General features: G+C 37.5%; 1 protein-coding gene across 5 annotated transcripts in view; it reads right to left on the minus strand.

The window, feature by feature from the left end:
• SCAF8 (SR-related CTD associated factor 8) overlaps window positions 1-27,738 on the minus strand; it is an 85,276-nt gene that overhangs the window by 37,637 nt on the left and 19,901 nt on the right. For 2 of the 5 annotated variants that reach the window (XM_063308291.1, XM_063308299.1), the window contains exons 6-20: window positions 26,357-26,487; window positions 22,346-22,522; window positions 20,766-20,848; window positions 19,375-19,489; window positions 18,430-18,561; window positions 17,963-18,075; window positions 17,648-17,841; window positions 15,697-15,797; window positions 15,216-15,329; window positions 12,647-12,803; window positions 11,432-11,562; window positions 8,149-8,293; window positions 7,594-7,647; window positions 5,896-6,108; window positions 1,998-3,642 (exon numbers count right to left, since the gene is read on the minus strand). In XM_063308291.1, the coding sequence (XP_063164361.1) occupies window positions 2,012-3,642; window positions 5,896-6,108; window positions 7,594-7,647; window positions 8,149-8,293; window positions 11,432-11,562; window positions 12,647-12,803; window positions 15,216-15,329; window positions 15,697-15,797; window positions 17,648-17,841; window positions 17,963-18,075; window positions 18,430-18,561; window positions 19,375-19,489; window positions 20,766-20,848; window positions 22,346-22,522; window positions 26,357-26,487 (3,491 nt within the window). In that variant the 3' untranslated portion in view covers window positions 1,998-2,011. Of the gene's footprint in view, window positions 1-786; window positions 3,643-5,895; window positions 6,109-7,593; window positions 7,648-8,148; window positions 8,294-11,431; window positions 11,563-12,646; window positions 12,804-15,215; window positions 15,330-15,696; window positions 15,798-17,647; window positions 17,842-17,962; window positions 18,076-18,429; window positions 18,562-19,374; window positions 19,490-20,765; window positions 20,849-22,345; window positions 22,523-23,021; window positions 23,089-26,356; window positions 26,488-27,738 lie in introns of those variants that run through there. The other 3 variants (XM_063308308.1, XM_063308283.1, XM_063308318.1) reach the window with 3 other exon arrangements.

The following is a 27,738-nucleotide window of genomic DNA, read 5'->3' on the forward strand; positions in this document are numbered from 1 at the left end:
ATGCATTAGTTATTTAAGACTTAAGTTGACCAAAATCAAAAGTGGTAGTACAACTGTAAATTTCCAAATTGTAAATTTGTAATTTTCAAACTTTATTGCAACAAAAGGGTATTGGCTTCATAATATTAATGAAATTTCTGTGACTTTCATATATTTCATATTATTTTAAAAGCATAATTTTGTGGAACTTCACCAATTCTTGAATTAAAAAATGCCATTTTCTACATAAAATATTAGTTTATCATAATATAAATTCTGCAACTATTATATTCTTTAGAATTTGAAGACTTTTTTTTAAAAAAACCAAAAGGTTAAATGATTACATTCTATCAACTTGTTAAAGAATAGATCCTAAAAACACATTTTTAGTTTGGGCAGAAATATTTTTATGAGGCCATTTCAAATTACAGAAACTGGCCAGCACAAAGGTAAAAATCCCAAATTTTTAGATGCCAGTATTCAATATTTAGAGGTCTTGGCAACAATATTAATATTGAGATTAATTTAAGAGAGGCAATTAAATCAAATAATGTAGTGTTCATTATTTGTGCAACCAATTCCTTTCAGTATCAAAACAATCCTATGAATGTCTACTCAGAAGTAAGTCCCATTGGTGTCAATGAAACTTAATCCAAGATAAATGCATATACGATTGCAGCCTAAAGAATCTTCAAGCAGAAACCTCTAAGTGGTCAGTTATTTGAGATAAACAAGAGTGTTTTGTTCTTAAAGTGGCTCAATATGTTTTAGGCAACAACTATGAACTGAATATTCACGGCAAGCAAATCATCACAAAGTATTTTTATAGTATCACTTTCTACCCAAAACACCAGAAGCATTACAAAAATGACAATTCAAACATTTGCTTCATTTTTTGCACCATATATTGCCACACTTAAAAAGCATCCTTAAATCTTACTCTTCAGCCTTCAGAGCATGCCAGATTCCACCTTCTGAAGTAATAAGAATTTAGAAAAGCAAATATTAATTTGATTAACCTGTCACATCAGCGTCTACAATTTTCTTTCTACCTAAAGAAGGTTAAATATGAAATTGCATAACCTAATTCATTTCATTTTATTTAACTGTCTACATTATTCTGTGAGTGTGTGCACATGCACTATCACACACAGAAACAGTGGTATCTACATACAGTTTTACACAAATATTTACATACATATGTTATACACAAACTAATGTGATTCCATGATTTATTTTTAGTAGAAAGGCATATGCTTTTGTTGCATATATAATTGTTGCACCAGTTTTACAAGAGCATTATAAACCTTATGCAACAATTAGCTAAAGCACAATTCATCCAGAATGTTATAGATTGTATATAAAAAATACAATACCTAGAATGCTTATCAAACAAATAATGCTTTATTGGCATCTAAAAAAAAACATTAAAACGTATGTTACTTTTTAACTCATTGCAGTACGAGGAGGACAAATCACGGACACTTGTTTGAGAAACAGAGACTATAATGCAGAAATTTCAAAAACACACCATCTCTGTATTATTTATGCTCCTTTTCTGTTTGCTTGTGCCAAACTGAGGGAACATATAGTATCACAGCTCTGCCTATGCTTTAAAATTTTGCAGCAGCCTAGAAATCTGGACAAGATATACCAGCGCCTGTTTTCAAGTATAACATTTCTATGGCCAACCTAATAGTATCTAAAAAAATCAAGTTCTTCCATAGGAAGTCTTTTTCTTTGTTTGACAAGCTGTTATTTATCCTTCTGAAGTAAAAGCAAGTGGGGCAAGTTTGCATTTTGCCAGGAAAGGAAAAAGAAAAGAAAGAAAAACTTTACCTACCATGTTCAAATTAAGAACAGTATTCTATACAGGTCAGTTGTACAACTATTTAAGTGAAAGATGAACATGAATATTAACTTAATTCTGGAAGAAAAAAAAATGAACTACTTAGGTCCAGTCAGCCATTCATCTATTACAGAGAGAGATGACAACTTTACAAAAGGTATCTTTTTACCTACTGAGTGATGATTATGTCCCCTCAGTTTCTGTGCTTTCTACCACTGGTTCAGTTTCTAATTCAGCTTCTGTGTCACTCTTCTCTTTTTTTGTGTCATTTGAAGTCGCCAACTTTTCATAAAGTTCCAATTCATCCTGTACTTGCACAGCAGATGGCTGATTCTCTGTCTCTGTGTTTTCACCATTAACTTGGGGTACACTATCAGCTTTTTGTTGAGAAGCACCACCTTCAAAATATTCAAATGCTCTTGGATGTGGAGGGGGTATCCAGTTGTTCTGTGTTCTCTCTCTCCCAAATCTGTTTCCATTAATTTCTCTACCAAAATTAAAATCTCTATCATCCCTGTCCCTTTGTCTTTCCCATGGCCTACGACGGTCATCAAAGTCTCTATGAGCATCCTGTTCAAGTCCTCTGTTCCAGGTGGGACCACTTCGAGTTTCAAATCGGTAGTTGGTTTGCCGATATCTCTCTCGAGCTTCCTGGAACCCTTTGAGACCACCATATACAGGAAAGGCCTGATGTTCTCTTTCATCATAATCTCCTCTTTGACCCCAATGCTTTTCTGAGTTGAAAACGAAATGCTCTCTCCTATTAAGATTATCAATACCTGGCCTTCCAAAGTTCTCCCGCAAATCTATATGTGGCCTGACAAGATGCTCTCTTCCATCTACAGGAGGTCGACCTAGACCCTCTCTTGGATCTAGTGGTGGCCTTCCAACAGAATCCCTTATATCCACTGAAGATGTTCGCTCTCTATTTTCCACTGGAGGAAAGCGATAGTCTCTATCTCCTTCTTGTTGAATGCTATCATCTCCAATAGGCAATCTTTTATCTGGGTTAGATATATCCATATTTTGCCTACCAGAAGTTGCAAATGGCCTCTCTGTTTGAGTAAAAAGTTCTCCTGGAAGGAAAGGAACTCTAGGTGGAGGAAGGGATGGATCAAGGATGGTTGGAGGAGGAACTGTACGTTGTGGTGGCATCCCAGGCTGCAGCAGTGGAAACCTAGGACCAGGTGGCTGCGGTATTAATCCTGATCGGATTTCTACCAGAGGAATTCCAGGCAACCGTTGATTAGCAATAGTTAAATGGGGTAAATTTTGAATTCCAGTGGGTGGTTGTAGTCCTAATAGTCCAGAACCACCTGAAATATTTGGTGGTGGCAATCCTAATAGTCCAGAACTACTTGAAACTATTGGTGGTGGCAATCCTAAAATTCCAGAATTGCTTGATACAATGGGTGGCTGGAGTGCTGTCAAAAGCCCAGAACTACTTGATACAATGGGTGGCTGGATTCCTGACAAAAGTCCAGTATTATTTGACACTATGGGTGGCTGGATTCCCATTAAAAGGCTGGAGCTGCTTGAAACATTTATGGGCTGAAGTCCTGTCAAAAGCCCAGAGCTGCTTGAGACACTTGGAGCCTGAACACCTGTTATAAGACCAGAACTGTTTGATACAGTAGGTGGTTGAACTCTTGTCAGAAGTCCAGAGCTGCTTGAGACACTGACTGGCTGCACAAGCCCAGTACTACTTGAGACGTGGGGTGGCTGAATCCCCCCTACAAGCCCAGAACTGGTTGAGACACCAGGTCGCTGTACTCCCTCGGTAAGTCCAGAACTGCTTGAAACATCATCTTGAACTGAAATACAAAAACTTAAATTAGCAAACTGAAACCTAACTGATACTTTTCTTTTTAATAGCTTAACAATAGAGTCAGATTAACTAAATTCAACATTTACAGGTTGGTTTCTACACTGTGTGCACAATTATTAGGCAAGTGAGTATTTTGACCATATCATCATTTTTATGCATATTTTCCACCTCCAAGCTGTATAAACCTGAATGCTTATTGGATATAAGCATATCAGGTGATGAGTATTTGTGGAATGAGGGAGGGTGTGGCCTAAGGAGATCAACACCCTATATCAAGGTGTGCATAATTATTAGGCAGCTTCTTTTCCTCAGGCAAAATGGGCCAAAAAAAAAGATTTAACTGACTCTGAAAAGTCAAAAATTGTGAAAAGTCTTTCAGAGGGATGCAGCACTCTTGAAATTGCTAAGATATTGGGGCGTGACCACAGAACCATCAAACATTTTGTTGCAAATAGTCAACAGGGTCGCAAGAAACCTCTTGAGAAAAAAAGACACAAATTAACTGCCAAAGATTTGAGAAGAATCAAACGTGAAGCTATCAGGAACCCATTATCCTCCAGTGCTGTTGTATTCCAGAACTGCAAGCTACCTGGAGTGCCCAGAAGTACAAGGTGTTCAGTGCTCAGAGACATGGCCAAGGTAAGGAAGGCTGAAACTCAACCACCACGGAACAAGACACATAAGCTGAAACGGCAAGACTGGGCCAAGAAATATCTGAAGACAGATTTTTCAAAGGTTTTATGGGCTGATGAGAGTGACTCTTGACGGACCAGATGGATGGTCACAGAGCTCCACTTTGACTCAGATGCCAGCAAGGTGGAAGTGGGGTACTGGTATGGGCTGGTATTATTAAAGATGAGCTAGTTGGACCTTTTCGGGTTGAAGATGGACTCAAAACCAACACCCAAACCTACTGCCAGTTTTTAGAAGACACTTTCTTCAAGCAGTGGTACAGGAAAAAGCCTGCATCTTTCAAGAAGACCATGATGTTTCTGCAGGACAATGCTCCATCGCATGCATCGAAGTACTCCACTGCGTGGCTAGCCAGTAAAGGCCTCAAAGATGAAAGAATAATGACATGGCCCCCTTCCTCACCTGACCTAAACCCTATTGAGAACTTGTGGGTCCTTCTCAAACAGGAGATTTACAGTGAAGGAAAACAGTACCTCTCTCTGAACAGTGTCTGGGAGGCTGTGGTTGCTGCTGCACAAAAAGTTGATCGTCAACAGAACAAGAAACTGACAGACTCCATAAATGGAAGGCTTATGACTTTATTGCACAGAAGGGTGGTCACTGATTTTTTGTTTGAAATGTCAGAAATGTTTATTTGTAAATTTTGAGTTGTTTGTTTATTATTCTCACTTTAACAGATGAAAATAAACGAGTGAGATGGGGGAATTTTTGTTTTCATTTAGTTGCACAATAATTCTGCACACTATAATTGTGCACACATAGATATGCTCCTAAGAAAGCCAAAACCTCATTTTTACTTTCTTAAATATTCAGGTTTGAGGTTTATTAACATTTTGGATTGACCAAGAGCACTGTAGTTGTTCAATAATGAAATTCATCCTCAAAAATACAACTTGCCTAATAATTGTGCATGCAGTATAATTATAATCTGCAATAATATCTATTTAAAGAAAAGTAAATACAGTCTCTCACAGTGAAGAATAGTTTATGAAATAAATGTTTAGAAAACTCTTAAACTTTTAAAATATTTTATCCAGAAAGTTACAGAGAACTAAAAACAAAACAGAAGAACTACTAGGATTTAGCATATCATTTCCCTGTCTTCCTATCTATTTGAGTGGATAGAAACTATAAAAATTATGTTAAAAGGTTTTTAATTATTTATTTGATATGAATATTGGTACAATTCAGATTAAATGAAAAAAAAGGATTGTGGCAATTTAGTGATAAGCGAATAACAGGCCTTCTAAAAACAGTCCACTGTTGGAAAAAAATAGAAATTATATTGCAATTGGGCTAGTAAAAACTTGAGTCATGGTGATCATATTTCCTATCCTTCTAGCACAAATGTATGTATGTATGCATGTATGTCTTTATTTATGTCTTAGGAACAACAGACAAGTTGAATACTCTTCCAAAAGTTGCATCTGCTACAGGACTGGAATTCTTGAAAGTTATGACATTCATATATATTATGTAAGCATGTACACACACACACACACACACACACACACACACAGAACTAAAGTTTTATAATACTACTTACCAGTTCTGTTTTCACTAGATGAGATTTGAAGATCAGCATGAAGAGATCCTTTTTCATCTAATTCTGAATTGTTATTTGAAAGAGGAGGAAAGATACTTCCGGCAGATAATGTTGGTGTGGTAAGACTACTAGAAACAGTACCAACTGGTAGAACAAGGCTGCTAAAATCTTTCATTGATTCTTGAGCAATAGATAGTGACGGCTGTACAAGAGCTGTAAAACAGTACACATACATATTAATGCTTAATCAAGAATGTTTTATAGTGCAAATCTATGTATGTCTATCTAAAAGTAATCACCAGTAAGTTAATCTAAATCTGAAGCATCTTTCTCCTTAAAGTATAAAAAAGTAACCACAATAAAACTTAAAAATAGAGAATCTTTAGAACATCCAGAGCAAAGGAAGCTATCAGAAAACCCATCAAAACTGTATTATTAAATTATAATTTTAAAAAATTCTAATCATTATTCATAGATAACAATAATTAAAATCTATTACTTATACTAGAGAACCACAATTTAGAGCAGCAATACAAATAGTGTGGCTTACAAATAGCATAAGCCTCTTGGGATCAGACAGAAGATGGCTCAGTTATGTACCTGTCATCCTGCTTGATGTTAACTGTTAAGAAAGTTCTTAGTATGAAGTTAAGAGTTCATGGAATAGGTGGATGGTACAGTACTTTATTTCATTTTACAGGCAGAAAGGCCAAAACCTGTCTGTAGGAGGCACTGCTGTGCTTCAAGCACAAGCACTGCTAAGTTGAGGTTATATAAGACTACTACTACAATATGGTTTTCTTGAGCTTTGGTCAGTGCATGTGTTCAGTGTGAGTGTGCTTGTATCCTACTGATGTTGAACTTCAAGGTGAACTTAAGAACATAAGAAGTCCATGCTAACTTGAGATGAATTGTTGAGCTTTGTTCTATGTGCATTCCATAGTCTTATATATTGTTGATTGCACCTTTTCTCTGTGCACCTGAAAATGCAAACTATGCTGGTTTGGGCCAGGTCTACTGGTATTCCTGTTGGCACGCTGGATCCCTCCACACCCCATATGAATTATATAAATTCACTATGTTGAATCCAATAATGCAATTTCATTAACAGATCAACAGGCTTAATTCATGCTTAAATAGCTCCGCCCCCCCAATCTTCTCCAGAATGTTGGAATATACTTCAGAACTGGTTTTGGTGGCACTAGGAGATGAGCAGCATAACTTTAAAATCAGCCCAAGATGCACAAATTTTAAATAATTGCTATCATAAACTCTATTTGGTTATCAGTGGGCTTCTGGGTGCAATTCAAGGTGGGGCTGTTACCTACAAAGCCATTCAAGGCACAAGGGTTTGGTTATTTGCAGGACTGTCTGTCTCTGACTACCTCTGCCTGTCCAGCAATATTTGATAGGGCAGGTGTGCTCCAGGTCCCATCACTTACACAATGTCACCTGGCGGGATCCCAGAACTGTTATATCATTCCTGATAATGCCTATACAAGTGCCATCCTACCTAATATAGATAAACTTGGCAACCTAAAGAAGAGTAATCAGTAGGAGGAATTCAGTCCTAAGCATTATGAGGTTATTTATAAAAATAAATCCAATGTTAATCAATTCAACCAAACATTTTTTTCTGAACTAGTTTTATTGGAAGTTTTATTGAAAACCTATGAAGAAAAGATAAAAGCAGCTTACGTGTTGGGACTACTGGTGGTGGAACAGGTGGAGGAACAGGTGGAGGCATGAAACCTAGAGGAAACAAAGAATAAATATTAACATACAAATCTATTAGTCTATGAAAAATAACAGCAAGAGCTAAATTCTTAACTGAATTATAAGTATGTTCAAGCATACGCTATCTAATTCAAGAAAGTGCTATAATTAAATATATAGAGATATATATGGAAACAAGGCCCACTGAATTAAATGAGGTTTACTGCCACTTCATTTAAATGGATTAAATTGATATTTTAAAAATAAGCAGAGTCATAGATTCATAAAATTGAAAGGGACTCTTTAAGCCACTGAATCCAACTCCCAGTTCAATGCAGTTATCAATATTAAAGCGTTACCAACAGATGACAGTGTTGCCTCTCCTTAAACACAACTTTGAGCCCTGCTTTGGCAAAGAGAAGACCAAAGCTTTTCTGGGTAACTATGCAAAATTCTTAGCAAACTTAAACTTAGAATAAATAAATAATAATGCCAATACACTTTGATGCATATTATAAAATGGAAAGCTAACTTTACCAGGAGGTGGTTGCGAAGGATTAAAGCTTGCTCTCAAGAACGGAGGTGGAGGAATTGCACTGTAACCAGGTGGAGGGACAGACATTGTAACAGGAAATGCTGGTGGAACTAAACTAACAGCCGGCACAGCTGGAGCTACAGGTATCTGTCATAATGGGAAAAATATTCCTGGTGATCTTCAATACTTATTACATAAATTATTTAAAAATATAATATGCAGACTGAACTCTACCCTGACTGTGCAATTAACATATTAAATCACCTTTTATTAAACTGACATAGGGATGTGCAAAACATTCTGTGTACAGATCAGGCAGTATTGGTTAGCCAGTTTCAGGACCAAAGCACCCATGCTTCATCCATGTGCAGACCTAGAAAACTTTTTATTTGATTTGTACAGGGACCTGGAGCTTATGCATTCCAAGAGAAGTATTCTGGGATGGGAGACAGCAGGGAAAAGGAAAGCCTGCAGTAGTGGAGAGACAGTGTGCGTGGTCAGGTGGGTGGGTGCAGCGTAGTAACATGGAAGGAAAGCGTATGGCAGCAGCAGAAAGGTAGATCAAATCCACGCATCAGGTGGATATTGGGCAGCAATGGGGAAGGAAGCTTGGGAAGATGGGGTGGAGTGGGCTGGGTTGGTATGCCATACTTGAATTCAAATGTTGCAGAAGCTAAGGGGAGGTGGGGAAGGTGCTGGGAAGGTGGGTTGGTGGGCACAGAGGTCACATAGAGGTGGAGGAGAGAGATGGCAAGAGCAATAGCCTTGCTCTATTTGTCCTTTAAGACTTCTCTAGTCTGTCTCAGTTAAATCCTGGATCAACCTAAATTATCTGAGCTTCATTTTGGCTGGTTCATGACCCATTCAAAATGTCTAGCTGAACTTCTGAGCCAGAGTGTTTTTGGTCCATGCTTTTGCTTGGTTTTGTGCAGATCCCTGAATTAAATAGCTGAAGCTCTTTAGTACTAGGTGAAGTTATTGTCTTTTCTTTTTCTTTGCACAGTGCATTATTAGCATTCCTATAAATTTTTGCCCCACTGTTCCACCTATTTTTATGATCCTGGGATGAAAAATAAGGGATTAAGGGGCTTGTTCCAAGTTCTAATTGTTTTCTATAATGAAATATTCATCATACTGAACTTTGTCTTTCAGAACATGAGCTGTTTTGAGGTCTGCTGCATTAGAATATAACCAATTTAGAACATTCTCATGCAACATTTCAAACAGGGTTGTTTTGCTCCAAGCTTCAAACATATTTCCGATTTTGTGCATATCCCTATACTGTAGATTTTCTATCAATTAATAGTTACTTAAAGAGAAAAATGATACTTAATGAAGCTTCTATCATTCTGCTAATACGCTACATAAACTTTTCCAAGTTAAATGGGAATGTTAGCAACACTGGCAACCCTCCTTAGTAAAACAAAATAAGCTTAGTTCTATGTATAATTTGAAGTTTTCTTAAACTGTTTTCTAATAAGGTTAATTATTAATGAACAATATGAATTTATTGTATGAAATAAAGACTATAATCCTCTTCGCAATTATCTGAGAATAATTCCCACTGAATTCAATGGCAAACATACAGTAAGTCGATGGACATTTCTAAAATATATATTTTTAAAATGTACTATCTATAAGAGGTGAATTATTGTATTTATGAGCAGAGTTCCTTTTATCACCTTGCAGGGTGCCATGGAAATGACCTCAAAGAACAGGGAGGCGGAGCCAATACTTCTGACTGCATTTTCTCTAACCTGGAATCTTAACTGTCCAGCCCACAAGAGTGTTGTTATCATGCTGGAGGTCAAAGAGCAGGGAGGTGGAGAAGATCAAGACTGTATGGAGAAGCATCTTGGGAAGGAGGTTTACTTGTAGCTATTTCTGAGAAGCCAAGCTTTAGTGATCAGGCCTGACCAGCACTGGCTCTGCTTAGATGGAGGCTGGGAGCTTTCATTCTAAATGCCTCTTCCTGAGATCAGTCGGGTAACTGAACACATTTTGTGAGAACCCAAACTTATATAATAGTCCAAACCCCGAGTCAAGCCTTGCCAGCCTTCCGAAAACTCATTCCTTTGCTTAGACCTGACACTTCCTTCCCTGCTCAAATAAATCTAGTTGCCTATTAGGAAATTTAGACTGGATTGGAACTATGATTTTTCTCTGTGGATACCTCTGCAAATAGTTCTGCTTATCATTTGTCTTTGTAAACAGCTTAAAGTCAAGGCCATCTTATATAAGAGGGCAAATGTTTTCTCTCCCCTGGAGGACAGTAGAAGATTTAATTAATTTTCATTACAAGACATTAAATGTTGGTTGAACATTAGGAAAACAACTTAATGGCAAGAGCAGTCTGATCATGGAAACAATTACTGGGGTAAGAGGCTAATGTGAAAATGGACTGTATTTCTCAGGGGCTTAACAAACCCATTTCCACACTTATTTAGGAGGACAAAGGAATTCCAAAATTGCACCCCTGGAAATTGGCCTTTCTGGACTTATTTGTCAACTCTCAAAATTGCTCTTGGCTATTTTGCCATTGAATTTCATGTAATCAAGGAGGTGCTCTGGGGGCCACAAAATGGGAAGCTGGAGAGATGTATAGCTTGCAAGTTGCCATAGAATAGCAGGTGGGAAGGGCAATGAAGTACCACTCCTGTCTTTTCAATGTAGTAGCACTTCTTCAAGCTCAGTCTCAGCTGTTTAATAGCTGACAGAGAAATGAACTTCCAGAAGAAGAGAAATACTTCCAGATAATCATTTTTCATTTTCTTTCCAAATTCTCTCTCCCCTATGCTTGCTTTACAGTAGACTTATCAATCAATTCCCAAAATCACTCTGGGTCAATTTAAAGATTTAAATTTGGAGTGACTTATCATATGGGTAAGGAAATCATACCAGTCCTTTTAAGGCAACGTACCATGGTATCATTTCCAAGGTCCTGCTGCCTCTTATTTTTGCTTGTTGGGATAATTCTTTACTAGCTGAGAGCCTCCTTAGGAAGCAACCAACATAGGATGTTCTTGAGATGTTTGAGTGGGGTTCTTTGTTCCATGTGTGAAACCAACACATTTTCTGTTTTGTGCATGTTTACTTCAGATAGTTGACCACAACAACAACAACTTGGCCCAACAAGTTGCAAAAGTTAGAGCCACTGAGAAGATACGAGAAGATATGATACACTACTATCTAACAAAAAAGTAGAGTTGTCAACCTAATCAATAATCTGATTGTCCTTCCCTACTGGAAGAAAAGTGTGGACAGAAAATGAAGTATAATACCAACCTGTAACATAGTGACAGACTGTGTGTACGTTTCTGTCTGTGTTGTGACAGCTGTAGTTTTGTCAACTGTTGCACTCTGGGTTATCTGCACACTCTCTTTTACAGTCTCTGAGCTCCTTGTGGTTTCCCATTCTAAAGAAGCAGCGACAGATCAGTGTTTTGAAAAGAATATTACAAGATAATAAGCATTTGCTCTACTAGCCATGATACACACATTTTTGCAATGAGTGGAGATTGGAAATGAATTTAGAAGAACTGTCTGGAAATGGTACATTTCCAGAAGGTTTTATGCAGAGCAAGAGATGAATTTTTGTATTTTGTAGCTCTTGAAATTTATAAATAAGTAGCTGATTAAGTAGCAGAACCTCCAAACCACAGTGGTTCCTCTATACCGCTCTGATATCTCTGAACTTCTGGGAAGAATTGGTTTTTTGAACCTCCCCAAATGTACTAATCATGTCTTATAAAGTCACTTCTACTCAATATATCCAACAGTAGCAGTTACTCATTTATGATGGAGAGTCAATGATACCCTAGATTTACTACTTTGGATTAATAATATGTTTGCTCTGGTTCTTTAACAGTGTAATAGAAAGACTGATCAGTATTACTGTGTTTGGTCAAGCTTTAATGCTGCGATTAAAAACTACACTGTTCTTAATATGCATTATTAGACATGTGCAATATTGGACCTAAAGCACCTCTGGGGGATTTTGATGTATTTCACTGCTATACATAATATATTTTTGTCATATTTTTCTTTTCTTTGTAACTTTCCCCCGTTTCTTTCTATATATCAAACCAAACCAAACCAAACCAAACCCCCCCGTTTCTGGCAAAGAACTATTTGGTAAGTAGCAATTGATTTCTCCTACAGTATTTACAAATTCTCTAGAATTCTGAACTAAGGATAGCTCTACACTAAATCTTAAGTAATATATTCTATGAGATTTATTTAATTAGTAAATAAGTTTCCTTTGTACAGCAAATATCTTAGCTGAAGACAGAAATTTTCTAGAGATGTCACAAACTTGAACTCTGATTCAGCTTGACTGCCGACAGCCAGCCTACCTCTTAAATAGCCTGAGAACAAGAACATTTGCCATTATCTTGCTGGTGTGCACATTTAGATTATTGGAAACACATTTCTCTGAAACAAAATATGAAAAGAATGAAAATAAAGTTTTAATTACAAAGCATTTTAAACTGTCCTTACCACTATTTACTGTTTCCTGGTCAATCATGCCTCCTTCTGCAAAGCCATCTAAATCATCCAGTTTAACTTTTTCCCAGGGTATATATGATACTCCAAGATCCACATCCCAAAACTGTTTGTATTCAGTTTTCACCCCTTTGTTTAAAGCCCATGCAATCTGAAAATAAAATAAATTCAGTGGTGGTGGAAATAAAATACAGTAATCTCTATAAGGCATCATAGCATTCTGTTTATTTTTAAATAACCTAATCAACAATCCAATTTACTGAACAGGACACTACTTGCAAAACAGAAAAACCCAGTGTCCAGATATGTAGTAATGACATCTAATTTTTATATGACATTAAAAGATTATTTCTTCATCATGAAATGTCCTTCTTTTCACAGGAAAGGAAACATCAAACTTATGTAGGACAGAAAAAATGGCCTTCTTTGATCTATGAAGAATGTTGCTGTGCTTGTCTTAAATTCTTCCAGTATGTCAGCTTTTACTCATACAGATGCCACAGCAATAAAATGTTTTGAAGTTCTCAGTCCCAAAGAATGTGGACATTATTCTTCCCAGCTGTAAGGCTTACAGCTTACCCTAAAAATTTACTTAATTATGCTTTACTATTTTACAGGACAAATGTTTTTTTCTCTCTAATAATCAACCAATAATTACATTTTGTACATTCCATTTTTCTTTTTCTATTTTTAATAACATCTCCATATAATTTGAGTCATTACCTTATTACTGCCTTCAGATCTATACAGAAACTTATTTATTTATTATATTTATATCCTGCCACAATCCCATAGTCTGCTGATGCAATGAGAGATAAGTAGGAATGCTTTCCCTCTCTTATTGCCCCGGAATAGGTTTGAACCTGAGCACTTACCTGTGCTCAGTAAGTTTCACTATTTATCTTTCACTTTTGCTTCAACCATTGCTTCTGCTGCTTCATCTCCCAGAGGCCCACCCAAAACCAGGAGGCCGCCTGGGATCAGCAGGCAGAGTGAGGCCATTCAGGAACAATTTCATCAATGGCTAGAGTCACCTGTTCTTGCCAGTGGTGAACCAGGCAACTGATGGATTCACCAGTCAGTTTTATTTATTAAATTAAATTAAATTAAATTATTTATTTATTGTTGGGAAAATCCCAAAGCAATGCTGGAAACTGTCTAGATCCATAAAACACCTGTGGCAGACAATCCAAATGGCTCTGACCCAATGGATATCACAGGCTGCTGTCAAAGAAAATGATCTGACTATGATAAAGGGGTGATGGTAATACCCTCCATATTCATACCACAAGACAATTGTTCCAGAGCAAAAATTAGATCTAATTCATGGCCACCTACATGTGCAGATCTGAGATTATCTGGGACAAACCCATGGTTGCCATGGAACTCCTGGGCTTTCCCAGCTCCCATTGTATGGAGACTGAAATCCCTCAATATCCACAAGTGGAGGGAGCTCAACCACCAGCCCAACCACCAGGTCCAGGAAAGTTCCAGATGGGCAGCAGGACATCTGGTATAGCAACAGGACCCCTCGTTTGTCCCTATAGCCCAACCTAACACAAAAGTCACACCTGCAACCTTCAAAACAATGATCCTGGTCACAGATAAGGTCTCGTAATATATCAAGGCCACCCCATCTCCCTGGCCCAGGTACTCAGGCTGATGAAAGACCCAAAACCTGACTGGGCAAATTTCTGAAATAAATACATTTCCACCCTCATGCAGCCAGGTTTGAGTAACACATGCCAAATCTACCCGTCTATCACCAGATCATGAATGGATACAGCTCTGTTACAGACAGATCTACCGCTTACCAGCAACACCATGAGGCCAGGTACTCTGACAATTTGACCACCAGGTCCCCAGTGTGGGGCTACTGGGTTGGAAAAAGAGACACCACAAATCATCTGTCCCCTGAAACAGTCAACCCACCATATTGCCCCTGGCCTGAAAATACTGGTATATGGCACATGTATTCTCTACCCACCCCCTTCCAACCATCCTGCTCACCTACGGTAAGCACTGGTTTCATCCCAATTCTCACCATATAACAGTCTTTCCTATCCTATCTATGCAGGGAGTTAGCAATCTGGCAAATCACTCAGCCCACCTCCTAGCCAAACACTACTCACACCCCACTCAACACATCCCAATTCCCAACAACCTCTAACACATTCTATTTCCTTCTATATGATTCGGAGATAAGTACAGTGGACAGAGACTTTCCCATTAGTCCTGGACATTACTTCCTCACCTCCTAACAATCATTCTTCTATTACTATTACTATTACTCTTACTTAGATTTAAGTCCCACCATCTTCTTGCAAACTGATAACCCTAACAACACTATGAGATAGGTTGAGTCAAGAGAGAAACACAGTGACTTGCTCAAGTCAACCAGTGAATTTCTATGGCTCAGGATGGATTTGAATCTGGCTTTCCCCAGTTCTAGTCCAAAACATTTATCACTACAACACACTGGTTTTCCTTCATTATATACAAAACACATATGATAATAAACTGTAATTCATACTGCAGACAGGCAGGATTACTGACACTGTACCTTAATAATTTTAGATCCAATTTTATACGATCCAGAGCTTAATTTCTGAAGAGCACGATAAGCATCTTGCCTATGAACCATACAGACGTATGCACAACCTCTGGGAGGGATCATCTATAAAACAAAAACAAAATGAACAAGTAAAATTAAACAAGAAATACTTGAGTTCCAGAAAAATCCCTTGGAGTATCAGCAACCCCAATTTATATTGATTCTTACATTCTTTTATGTTGCCCTCCCATGGTATTCTAAATGATTTCCTGAAATTCAGAAGGAATGTTTTAAGAGGAACAAATGGAGTAACAACAACAAAAAAAATCTTATTGTGTGAGCACACTTTATTTATATTTCTCTGGATCCAGCCACACCTCTAGGTACTCTTATTTAAAATAGATAATATACAGCTTCCTCTTATTTAAAGTAAAGAATATATGAAACCCCCCAATTAACATTCTTTTTAAAATTAGATTATTTCACTTACATTTATGGATTCTATTTGTCCAAATTCTTCAAATAAATTGGTTAAATCTTGCTGAGTGGCCTTCTTGTCCACTTGACCAACCCAAAGCGTTGTACTGCAGACTGCCATGACAAATTATAATGACATATGTTTATATTTTATTTATATAATTTGTCATTTATCATGATTAAAATGGCAATCATTTACTGTCACAGAGCGAAAGACAACCTAAAACAATTTAAAACTTGCCCATATGTAGAAATCAATATGATTTAATTTAAAGCAATGGAAACGGAGACCCTTTAGTGAGTGCCAACCAGCTTCCAAGAAGCGAGTAGCAGGATAACAAAATCCTGAGACACTGACTGCTTATGACAGATAAATATAAACAAAAATATTCTAATGCACATAAAGCAAGTGGAGATGTGGTGAGTTAAGAATACAGAAATATTGTAGATCCGGTTACTATTACTAATGCAGCGATTAACAAAGGAGTGACACTCAATACTCAAAACAGAATTAATGGTTGAATTAGCAGGTGATCCCATGAAGGAGGGAGTGGCAATCTTTAATTCCTCCTTCCTCCTGGAAACTCATTTATCATCTTCCAGTCTCTTCTTAAGGCTCCTCCAACAAATTATGGAGAGAAGAATACAATCCCCCACCCCAGAAAAAAATTGCAAAAAATATTTATAAGAACATGGAAAACTATAATGGACATATCACTGAATATTTAATTAGTATGAGCAACTGCAGAGAGATTTATTCAGCTTCTTGCAATATGTAATGCAATATGTTTTTAAGAAATGTTTTCATTAATATTAGTTAAATGTTATCTTAACAAAAAATGGATTACTGCAATTAAAACAACATACGTTTCACAAGTTTTCTGGGCAAAAATTTGGTGTATATGTATTAAATTAACTGTGTATATCATTAAAGTATTAATTCCGTGCAGACAAATTAATAACATGGATAGAAATGGACAAATAACTAAACCCAGAAAATTTTAAATGTGATCTGAAGAATATTTCTTTCACAATAAAACCTAATACCTTTTTGGTACACGTGGACATCCTGAGACCCAGAAATAGCAAGCAGTGCTTAGTTGCTCTCTGGGTTGCCCCTGAAACCCAGGGAGCTCACCAAATTTAACAGCACTACTCAGCAGACTTCCCATCAGCTGGGGTGGCACGAACCAAAACCACCTTGATCAGAATCACTGTAAGAGGGTTTTAACGTCCTTTTCCCAGAAGTCCCATGAAGACATGGTCTCTAAAGATATGACTGCCATTTTCTTCTCACAGTTACTGGCAAAGAAGTAACAATCCTGATTAGGATAGCTACAGTGCAGGAACATTCCCCAATAATCCTGATTGCAATTGGTACTTGCTATTTCTTTCTACAGAATTGTTTCTTTTGGGGGGGGGGCAGAAGAGAAAGGAATGAAAGGTATTTGATTTGCCTAAAGCTACTTACATTGATTGGTGGGGAGTCCCTCATATACTACTTCAAGTATTGTGGCATTGTCTGCAAACGGTCTTTAAGGTTAGTAATAATACCTTGCCTAGTTCTGCCTCTCCAATTCCTCCCTGCTTTATAGACTCTATAGCAGTGTTTCTCAGCTGTGGCAACTTTAAGATGTGTGGACTTCAACTCCCAGAGTTGAAGTCCACACGTCTTAAAGTTGCCAAGGTTGAGAAACACTGCTTTGTAGAATGTAATCCCAGAAGCCAAACTGCCCTGCCTACTACAGCATGCTGAAATTTACCCAAAAAACGATTTAAGGAGTGATAATGCAATTTTAATTAAAGGTAATACAGACATTGAGAATCTCAGACCAGAATGAAAACGTACTACAAGTAATTCAGAAAATGTCCAAAGTGATAATAAAATAAAGTCTTTTGTGGTTGATCTCATGCACTGTTTTTTTGTTATTAGAAACTGCAAACTGAAACCAGGTAATACCTACCACTTAGTGTTTTTGATCGTATGGGAGGTAACCCTTTTTTCTGTCGTTCTTTTTCCCTTTCTCTAGCTCTTCTTTCACTTGAGTATGACCTTGAAGACTTCCTCTTTCTTTCTCTTGATCTAGAACGTGAACGCTTTCTGTGTTTACGCTTTCGAGAACCAGACCGTGATCTTGACCTTCTTTTTCTTGGTGACCTATAAAATAATCAGTTAAATTACGTTAATGGAAAAAACATAGCATTCCATAAGAAAAACAAAATTTGGGCTTTAAGCATTAAGACAAATATGCCTGCTGGACTAATAGAGTTACAAAAACCTTGAACGTGATCTTGAGCGTGTTCGTGATCTTGAAAGAACTGCTGGTTTCTTTTCTTCTTGCTCGAAGACTTCTTGTTCTACAACCTCCTGGGCTTCATCTATATCCATGTCCTAAATATGGAAGAAATGAGATGCTAACATATTGGAAAAAATATTCATTCTTATTTATATGCACAAAATACAATCTTCATATTTGCTTGTGGAGAACATATTTTTGACATATTCCTGAATACACCAGTATGCTCTAGGAAAAACCTCTTAATGTATCTTGGTGTATGCGTACTGTGCTCATGGACAGAGCATACTGCTCTCCAACAAGTTATGATGACATCAAAACTAATGTTAATCTTTGTTCACGGTATATAGCCATTCATGAAAATTCTGACTACAGATAGTGTATAGCCTTTATTTTACAACTTTGTGATCTACCAAATTCATAATTTAAATAGAAATATTGAATTTCACCTGTTGTTGAACATCCATTGAATTGTCAAGCTTTGTTTCCACTTCTAAAAACTGTTGGTGACTACTGTCTTGTGAAGGTGATGCTGAATGCTCAGAACCAAAATTTTCTTCTTGAGTTTCCTCAGGGCTTACCTGCAATGAAGAATGTTTACATTATTTGTTTAACCTGAAACTCCATATTGTAACACATTATATACATAAAATTGTATAATCACTGAAATAATTATTTTTACTTTATTAACTATATTCATGTTTGATACATTATATTCCAAACTAGCTAACAGTGGCACCTGCTTAGAAAGCTGCAGTACAAATACTTCTCCCTATTTTTTTTTCATGAAAGCCACTAAATAAATGCAATTGTAAATTTCCATTAATCTATTACAAACAGAAGATGGTACTATATAGTCAATGACAATGTGCTTTTAATCAAAATCTTCTCTTAAATATAAAACTAATAGAATATACTCATTAATATTTATTTGTTCCTACCTTTGCCCCTTTTGTGTCATATTATGAATTTAGCCATTAGTTGACTAAAGTCAGAGCTCCCTTGGATACAATACCTAGCACATAAAAGTTATGATATAGAATATATGTTTGGAATTTTCGATAATATCAATAAGCCATGTTGTTAGTTTAGATTTTTTTTTCAATATTTCCAAAAGTTGTTTTTTATCCTGAGGGGGAAAAAGATTCAAGATAAAAATATGCTTTTTTCCTGGTTTCAATATTTCTGGAAAACTTACAACTCCATAGGTAGTATTTCTATTCCTTTGAAAGCATGACTTTCAGTCCAAAATTTAAAAATGTAAGAATGTACAGAATGTTCTCAAGTTTAGCTACCTTCTGCCTTGAATACAGAAAGTTAGAAACATAATCATATTGAAAAAAATGAGGAAAGAATAATTAGCAACACACAGTCTAGTAAGAAAAATAGCATACCTTTGGTGGCTGCTGATCTAGAAGCTGCTGGCGGAGATGGTCTAGGTTTTGTTGCTGTAGTTGTTCAGCTAGCTGATGAAAAAGTGAGTTGTTCACGGATTCAGATACAAGGGGCCTAAAATACACATTTAGTACAGTCACTCTACTGTTTACAGTAATAACCTTATAAATACATTCATTATCTAAAGAATATCACAGCTCCTTCTACAACCAACGTTTGATGTTCTCTCAAAGTGTATTGAGAACAGGAAGAGACAAGAAGACTAGCTGGATCTAATGGGGTTATAATTGGATTCACATGATCCTTTCTTTTCAGAATAACACTGAACATGTCCTGGTTACTATAGTTTCTGTTTCAACTAGAAAACTGTTTCCAGATTAAATAAAACAAGAACCAAAACAATGATCTATAACTGAATCCAGATCCAGGTAATCATAATTTTCTACTTAAAACTGTATAGGAAATTGTGGTTAATTAATCCAGGAAAGAATTGATCATTGCATAATGAGAAGGAATGAAATGCAGCAGCCTAAGGTTCTTGGCTTAATATGCAGATACCCAATATCTCTCTGCCTAACCTAATTTGCAGGCCTTGGAAAATGAAAAGTTAGCTCTTCTAATCTGTGCTCAGATTCTAATATATGAGAAACAAACAAACAAAAAAACAGTATGTAAAACTAAACTCATTTTGTATTAAACTTTTTATTAATTCTATGTTCAAATAACTTAAAGTAGGTGCCACTTAAAAACAAACTTTTAAACTTTAAAAGATTAACATTTGAAATATTTCACGATTATAAAAATTTTCCACATTTTAATATGGATAAAACAACAAACATTACAACTAAGTTCCTTAGTACTGAGCACTGGCTTTCAAACAGAAAAAAAACAACAAATGAATGTGCAGGTAAAATAAAAGCTGTAAGAAAAGTAAAATGACTTAAAATAAAACAATAAACAATAAATAATATTTATTTATTGAGATTAAAATCTACTGGAAATCTCAAGTAATGGAAGTCTGGCCTCTTTGGATAAATAAAACAACAGCTCATATCAATGGTAACAAATTAAGTTATTTTGTCTTTTGTCCTCGACAAGTCTGAATTTTTTTTTTTTCAAATACTAAACAATTTATTTTTTAAATGATTTCCATTGCTTATTCTTCTCTGACGGAACAGCTTCAGTGTGCAGAGTTGGGAGAGAACAATTCTATCACCAGTCACCCTCACAAACACTCCAAAACTATTCTGCATATTTGAGAAGCCTCTGGACCAGGATGGGCAATTACAGTCAGGAAAAGTTGGATTTAACTGCAGATTTACTTTCCAAATAAGTTCCAATAAAAATATAAAATGAAGTGCTTCCAAGCATAAAACAAATTAAGACTTACAGTTGAGAAGTTGGAGTTTCCTTTTTGGGCTCTTCATTCACATCAGCTTCTTCTCCAAAATCACCAAACCTATCCATCAGCTTCTAGGAGCAAACAAATTATGCGTTAAAAATGCACTACTGAACAAGAAAACCATTCTTTAAACCAAAGATTTCTGTCTATATTTGTTACATTAGATACATTTTTATGTTTTCGATATATATTTACTGTAATGAATAAACTATAATACCAGGATACCAAGGTATTCTCTGTAAGGTATTCTTTCTAAAACAGTATCTTATGCTTTGCTAATCTGTACGACAGGAGATATAAAACAAACACAGAAGTACAAAAACCAACATCTGTCATTCATACTTGATCAGGATCACATTTAAACTGGATTATTTATATGTATATCAAAAACGTATGGTCCAGACTTGTGTTATTTTGATATACTAATACATAGGCCTCGGTGGATCAATTCAAACAGCCATATGAAAACCTATATGGTTACATTCGTTTGTATGACTGGGTAAGTGTTAAACCAGGCTTTAAGAAACCATCTTATCAGATAGTAACTATAAGTTCAGGTGGCTGCAAAGAAAGAAACTCTGTTACTCACAAAATCAGAAATCAGAAGACAGGGTTTGACAGAAAGACAACCCTGCATCCCTTAGAACTGGATGTTTAGTTCCCAACAGAAAATCAAGAGTTGCGAAAGGAAGACAAAAGGAACCACAGCAATATTGGTCTACTGATTGTGAAAGAGAAAATTCATCACAGATACTACATAAATAGAAGAATATTATTATTACTATTATTATTTGATTCATTTAAATATGGTCAGGATAAAAACACAGATGCATTGACAAATACAACAAAACCAGTGTATTGGTCTTCTTTTTTTTTGGTCCCTTTGAGTCAGTTTTTTGACTCCAGGTGACTGCCTGGACTAGTCCCTGCAGTTTTCTTGGCACAGTTTCAGAAGTGGTCTGCCCTTGCTGCCTTCCTAGGGCTGAGAGAGAGCGGCTGGCCCAAGGTCACCCAACTGGCTCTGTGCCTAAGGTGGGACTAGAACTCCTGGTCTCCTGGTTTCTAGCCTGATGCCTTAACCAAACTGGCGCTTGTATCAATCATGTACAGCCTAAAAAGTTAAGACTTAAAAGAGAAAATAAAACAAACAAAATATAAAATAGTATAAAATAAACAGAAAAGAAAAAAAATAGTTTGATAAATAGATAAGATAGATAAATAAATAAATTAGAAAATTTCATAATGTCACCACTCCAAGGTGAGAACATCTCATAATCTTCTTATGGAAATTGCTGCAGACAACTTTACTGGCAAGTTTTCAGACTGACAGTAGAAATGAACCACTTCTCCTTCCTAACCCATTTGGTTTTCATTAGGTGTGCCTGTATGTAAAAATGCATGACTCAGGGTCTCAAGCTCCCTCAGTGAACAGGATCCCACTGTGCCTCACATCTTTTTCTCTCTACAGAGAGCAGCATTGAAATGAGTCAGAGAAAAGGTTCCACAGTGTGCAGGACTAAACATAACTTTAATAAAGTATTTTATTTAGAAATCTTATGAACTACTACCTTGTTAAAAGAGACACTCTGTTCTAGTGGATTGAGTGTATTGGCAGCGGCGGCAGCGGCTGTGAGTTGAGCAGTGAGAGCCTGTAGCTGAACGACGAGGCCAGCATCCAGTGCCTGAAGTAATGATGGTTGTGGTTTCTGCTGTTGCATCTGCAATGTCTGTATTAACTGCTGAAGCTGAAATGGGGTTGGAAGAAGATGTTTTTGCTAATATATATAAAATCTGAAATTAAGCATAAGTTCTAGCTCGGCTAATTAAATGTGCTGCATATCCAGCCCTTAAAAAATGCTTTGAAAGATAGGAATGACAAACACACAAAATCAAAACTTCAATTCCAAGCACACAATACATAACTGATTAAGTAATTTTCAGTGAACTTTCAAAGAAAGAGGATGGAAATACATGTCATATTCAAAGGAGAGCATTTTGCACTTGATTTGAAAACTCTGGCATAAAAGACGAGACAACTGCTCATATTCAATATTTATTACTTATTCACTGATATTAATGTTATCTGCTTTTAAAATAAATATCAATCTTTAAAATAGTTTTTAAAAGATGCAAAACAAACTTAAATTAGCCTTGAACTTTTCAACAGCAATGTAAACTATATGAAGCAGAGAAGCAGAATTATATAGTTCTAGGTGGGGAGGTGGACTAAATGGACTTATTTACCTGTTGTCCTTGTGGGCTCTGCAGGATCTGTGCTACAGCAGCAAGAGTATCTGTATTAGTTATCTGAGATACCTGAGATACATCAGCAAAGGATCGTTACCTTGTTGTGGTGCTGGAGCTTGAGCACCTCAGTGATGCCATGAGCTAAACCGTGAAGGGCCACCCAAGACGGGAAGGTCGTGACAGAGAGGTCAGACTAAATGCGATCCCTGGGGAAGGTAATGGCAACCCACACCAGTATTCTTGCCGTGAAAACTAAATGGATCAGTACAACCAGAGATATGTCGGTATACCATCGGAAGATGAGACCCCCAGGTCGGAAGATGGTCAAAATGCTACTGGGGAGGAACAGAGGATGAGTTCAACTAGCCCCAGACGTGATGACGCAGCTAGCTCAAAGCCGAAAGGACGGCTAGCAGCCGACAGTGCTGGTGGTGAACGGCGAATCCGATGTTCTAAGGATCAACACACCATTGGAACCTGGAATGTAAGCTCTATGAGCCAGGGCAAATTGGATGTGGTTCTTGGTGAGATGTCAAGATTAAAGATAGACATTTTGGGCATCAGCGAACTGAAATAGACTGGAATGGGCCACTTCACATCAAATGACCACCAGATCTACTACTGTGGACAAGAGGACCACAGAAGAAATGGAGTAGCCTTCATAATTAATAGTAAAGTGGCTAAAGCAGTGCTTGGATACAATCCAAAAAATGACAGAATGATCTCAATTCGAATTCAGGGCAAGCCATCTAACATCACAGTGATCCAAATATATGCCCCAACCACAGATGCTGAAGAAGCTGAAGTAGAGCAGTTCTATGAGGATCTGCAGCACCTACTGGACAACACGCCTAAAAGAGATGTTATTTTCATCACGGGAGACTGGAATGCTAAGGTGGGCAGTCAAATGACACCTGGAATTACAGGTAAGCATGGCCTGGGAGAACAAAACAAAGCAGGACATAGGCTGATAGAATTTTGCCAAGACAACTCACTCTGCATAACAAACACTCTCTTCCAACAACCTAAGAGACGGCTTTATACATGGACTTCACCAGATGGACAACACCGAAATCAGATTGACTACATCCTTTGCAGCCAAAGGTGGCGGACATCTGTACAGTCGGTAAAAACAAGACCTGGAGCTGACTATAGTTCAGATCACGAACTTCTTATTGCACAATTTAGGATCAGACTAAAGAGATTAGGGAAGACCCACAGATCAGCTAGATATGAGCTCACTAATATTCCTAAGGAATATGCAGTGGAGGTGAAGAATTGATTTAAGGGACTGGACTTAGTAGATAGGGTCCTGGAACAACCATGGACAGAAGTTCACAACATTGTCAAGGAGGCGGCAACAAAATACATCCCAAAGAAAGAGAAAACCAAGAAGGCAAAATGGCTGTCTGCTGAGACACTAGAAGTAGCCCAAGAAAGAAGGAAAGCAAAAGGCAACAGTGATAGGGGGAGATATGCCCAATTAAATGCAAAATTCCAGAGGTTAGCCAGAAGAGATAAGGAATTATTTTTAAACAAGCAATGTGCGGAAGTGGAAGACGACAATAGAATAGGAAGGACAAGAGACCTCTTCCAGAAAATTAGAAACATTGGAGGTAAATTCCAGGCCAAAATGGGTATGATCAAAAACAAAGATGGCAAGGACCTAACAGAAGAAGAAGAGATCAAGAAAAGGTGGCAAGAATATACAGAAGACCTGTATAGGAAGGATAACAATATTGGGGATAGCTTTGATGGTGTGGTCAGTGAGTTAGAGCCAGACATCCTGAAGAGTGAGGTTGAATGGGCCTTGAGAAGCATTGCTAATAACAAGGCAGCAGGAGACGATGGTATCCCAGCCAAATTGTTCAAATCTTGCGAGATGATGCTGTCAAGGTAATGCATGCTATATGCCAGCAAATTTGGAAAACACAAGAATGGCCATCAGATTGGAAAAAATCAACTTATATCCCCATACCAAAAAAGGGAAACACTAAAGAATGTTCAAACTATTGAACAGTGGCACTCATTTCACATGCCAGTAAGGTAATGCTCAAAATCCTGCAAGGTAGACTTCAGCAATTCATGGAGTGAGAATTGCCAGATGCACAAGCTGGGTTTAGAAAAGGCAGAGGAACTAGGGACCAAATTGCCAATATCCGCTGGATAATGGAAAAAGCCAGGGAGTTTCAGAAAAACATCTATTTCTGTTTTATTGACTATTCTAAAGCCTTTGACTGTGTGGACCATAACAAATTGTGGCAAGTTCTTAGTGGTATGGGGATACCAAGTCATCTTGTCTGCCTCCTGAGGAATCTGTATAACGACCAAGTAGCAATGGTAAGAACAAACCATGGAACAACGGACTGGTTTAAGATTGGGAAAGGAGTACGGCAGGGTTGTATACTCTCACCCTACCTATTCAACTTGTACGCAGAACACATGATGCGATGTGCTGGGCTTGAGGAATCCAAGGCTGGAGTTAAAATTGCTGGAAGAAACATTAACAATCTCAGATATGCAGATGATACCACTTTGATGGCTGAAAGTGAAGAGGAACTGAGGAGCCTTATGATGAAGGTGAAAGAAGAAAGTGCAAAAGCTGGCTTGCAGCTAAACCTGAAGAAAACCAAGATTATGGCAACCAGCTTGATTGATAACTGGCAAATAGAGGGAGAAAACGTAGAGGCAGTGAAAGACTTTGTATTTCTAGGTGCGAAGATGACTGCAGATGCTGACTGCAGTCAGGAAATCAGAAGACGCTTAATCCTTGGGAGAAGAGCAATGACAAATCTCAATGAAATAGTTAAGAGCAGAGACATCACGCTGACAACAAAGGTCCGCATAGTTAAAGCAATGGTATTCCCTGCAGTAACACATGGCTGCAAGAGCTGGACCATAAGGAAGGCTGAGAGAAGGAAGATCGATGCTTTGGAACTGTGGTGTTGGAGGAAAATTCTGAGAGTGCCTTGGACTGCAAGAAGATCAAACCAGTCCATACTCCAGGAAATAAAGGCAGACTGCTCACTTGAGGGAATGATATTCAAGGCAAAACTGAAATACTTTGGCCACATAATGAGAAGACAGGACACCTTGGAGAAGATGCTGATGCTAGGGAAAGTGGAAGGCAAAAGGAAGAGGGGCTGACCAAGGGCAAGATGGATAGATGATATTCTAGAGGTTATGGACTCGTCCCTGGGGGAGCTGGGGGTGTTGATGACCAACAGGAAGCTCTGGCGTGGGCTGGTCCATGAAGTCACGAAGAGTCGGAAGTGACTGAACGAATAAACAACAACAAAAGGTGGGGAGGTGGACTAAATGGACTTATTTACCTGTTGTCCTTGTGGACTCTGCAGGATCTGTGCTACAGCAGCAAGAGTATCTGTATTAGTTATCTGAGATACCCATGGATCAGGTAAACTTTGGATCACATTGGCTGGTGTAGCAGGAGTCACTGGAGTTCCTGAAAAAAGTAAAAAAAAAAAGCAGTTATGTTTGGATACTATTAGATAGCAGTAGCAAATGGCAAGAGATTAATCACATTTGTATCTTCATCTAGCGAGATTCCTCAGTAAAGCATTTGAAACAGTAGTTGGATATACTGGGAAGTATCTTTCTGGTTGCTGGAAGATGGACCTAACAAGAAAGGAAAAATTAACTCTAATTATTCTAGCTAGAAGGCAGAGCTTATGGATTCTTTCTGTCCCACTGGAAATTCAGCATGAATGACTACTGTATCATGTATGATATTCATAAACCATGGAGAGTCACTGTGGTATAGTAGTTAAGGTGCAGGGAGACCTGGCTCCAGTCCATTCTCAGCCACAGGAAACAACTGGGTGACTTTCAGATGATCATTCTCTCTCAGCTCAACCTACTTCATAGGATTTTTGTAGGGAAAAATAGCAAGAGAGTGCTATGTAGGCACCTGAAGCCCTTGAATAAAAGTTGAGATATAAATATAATAAATAAATCCCTCCCCATCTGTCTTCATCTGAGTGCATTCAACTTATCCTTTATCATGTATTCTACTGCAACCACAAACTCCTAGATAGCAAGATACACGGGAACAGAAAAACCTTTAACATTTAGTGCAGTAAAGTACCTTGCATCTCAATTCTTGGGTCACTAGGATACCCATTTAACCTACTTTCCTTCCTAAATACAGTAGGCTTATCAAGTCTATCTTTTGGTGACCAGAAAGATACTTCATGGTAAGTCCAACTACTCTTCTTGGTTGCTGGAGATAAGAGTCAACAGAAAAGCAATATAATACAGTAGTATCCCCAGGGTGGGTCAGCATTCTGCATGATCCAAGGGGATCAAAGCCCACATCTAAAAAGGCAATTTTACCTATTTTAAAAAATATTTTTAAGGTAGATAGCTCTGTCCCAGATTTACCCTACAAGTATCTATTAATGGTACTCCTACTAAGACTGCCAACAGTCACTCCTCACACAGAATGTTGTGGAGCATGATTTTCTGTGCTCGCTGTGAACACCAGGACAATGCATTCTCCATGTCATCTGTCAATTCTGGAGCAAGAAGTTATCTTCCCTGATTTCCTGTTCATAGGAAACAAACTATCAGCCCTTTACTCCTCCAGTTTCAGTTTGAGGTAGATCTTCAGGGCCCTCTGTATATCTTGTTTGAGCCATGTGCTGTCAGTTGGCAAGAATAATCTCTTGTGCTTGTTGGAATTTTGAAACTGACT

The sequence above is a fragment of the Candoia aspera genome, chromosome 1, assembly GCF_035149785.1.
Source record: "Candoia aspera isolate rCanAsp1 chromosome 1, rCanAsp1.hap2, whole genome shotgun sequence".
In the NCBI taxonomy this organism is placed as follows: domain Eukaryota; kingdom Metazoa; phylum Chordata; class Lepidosauria; order Squamata; family Boidae; genus Candoia; species Candoia aspera.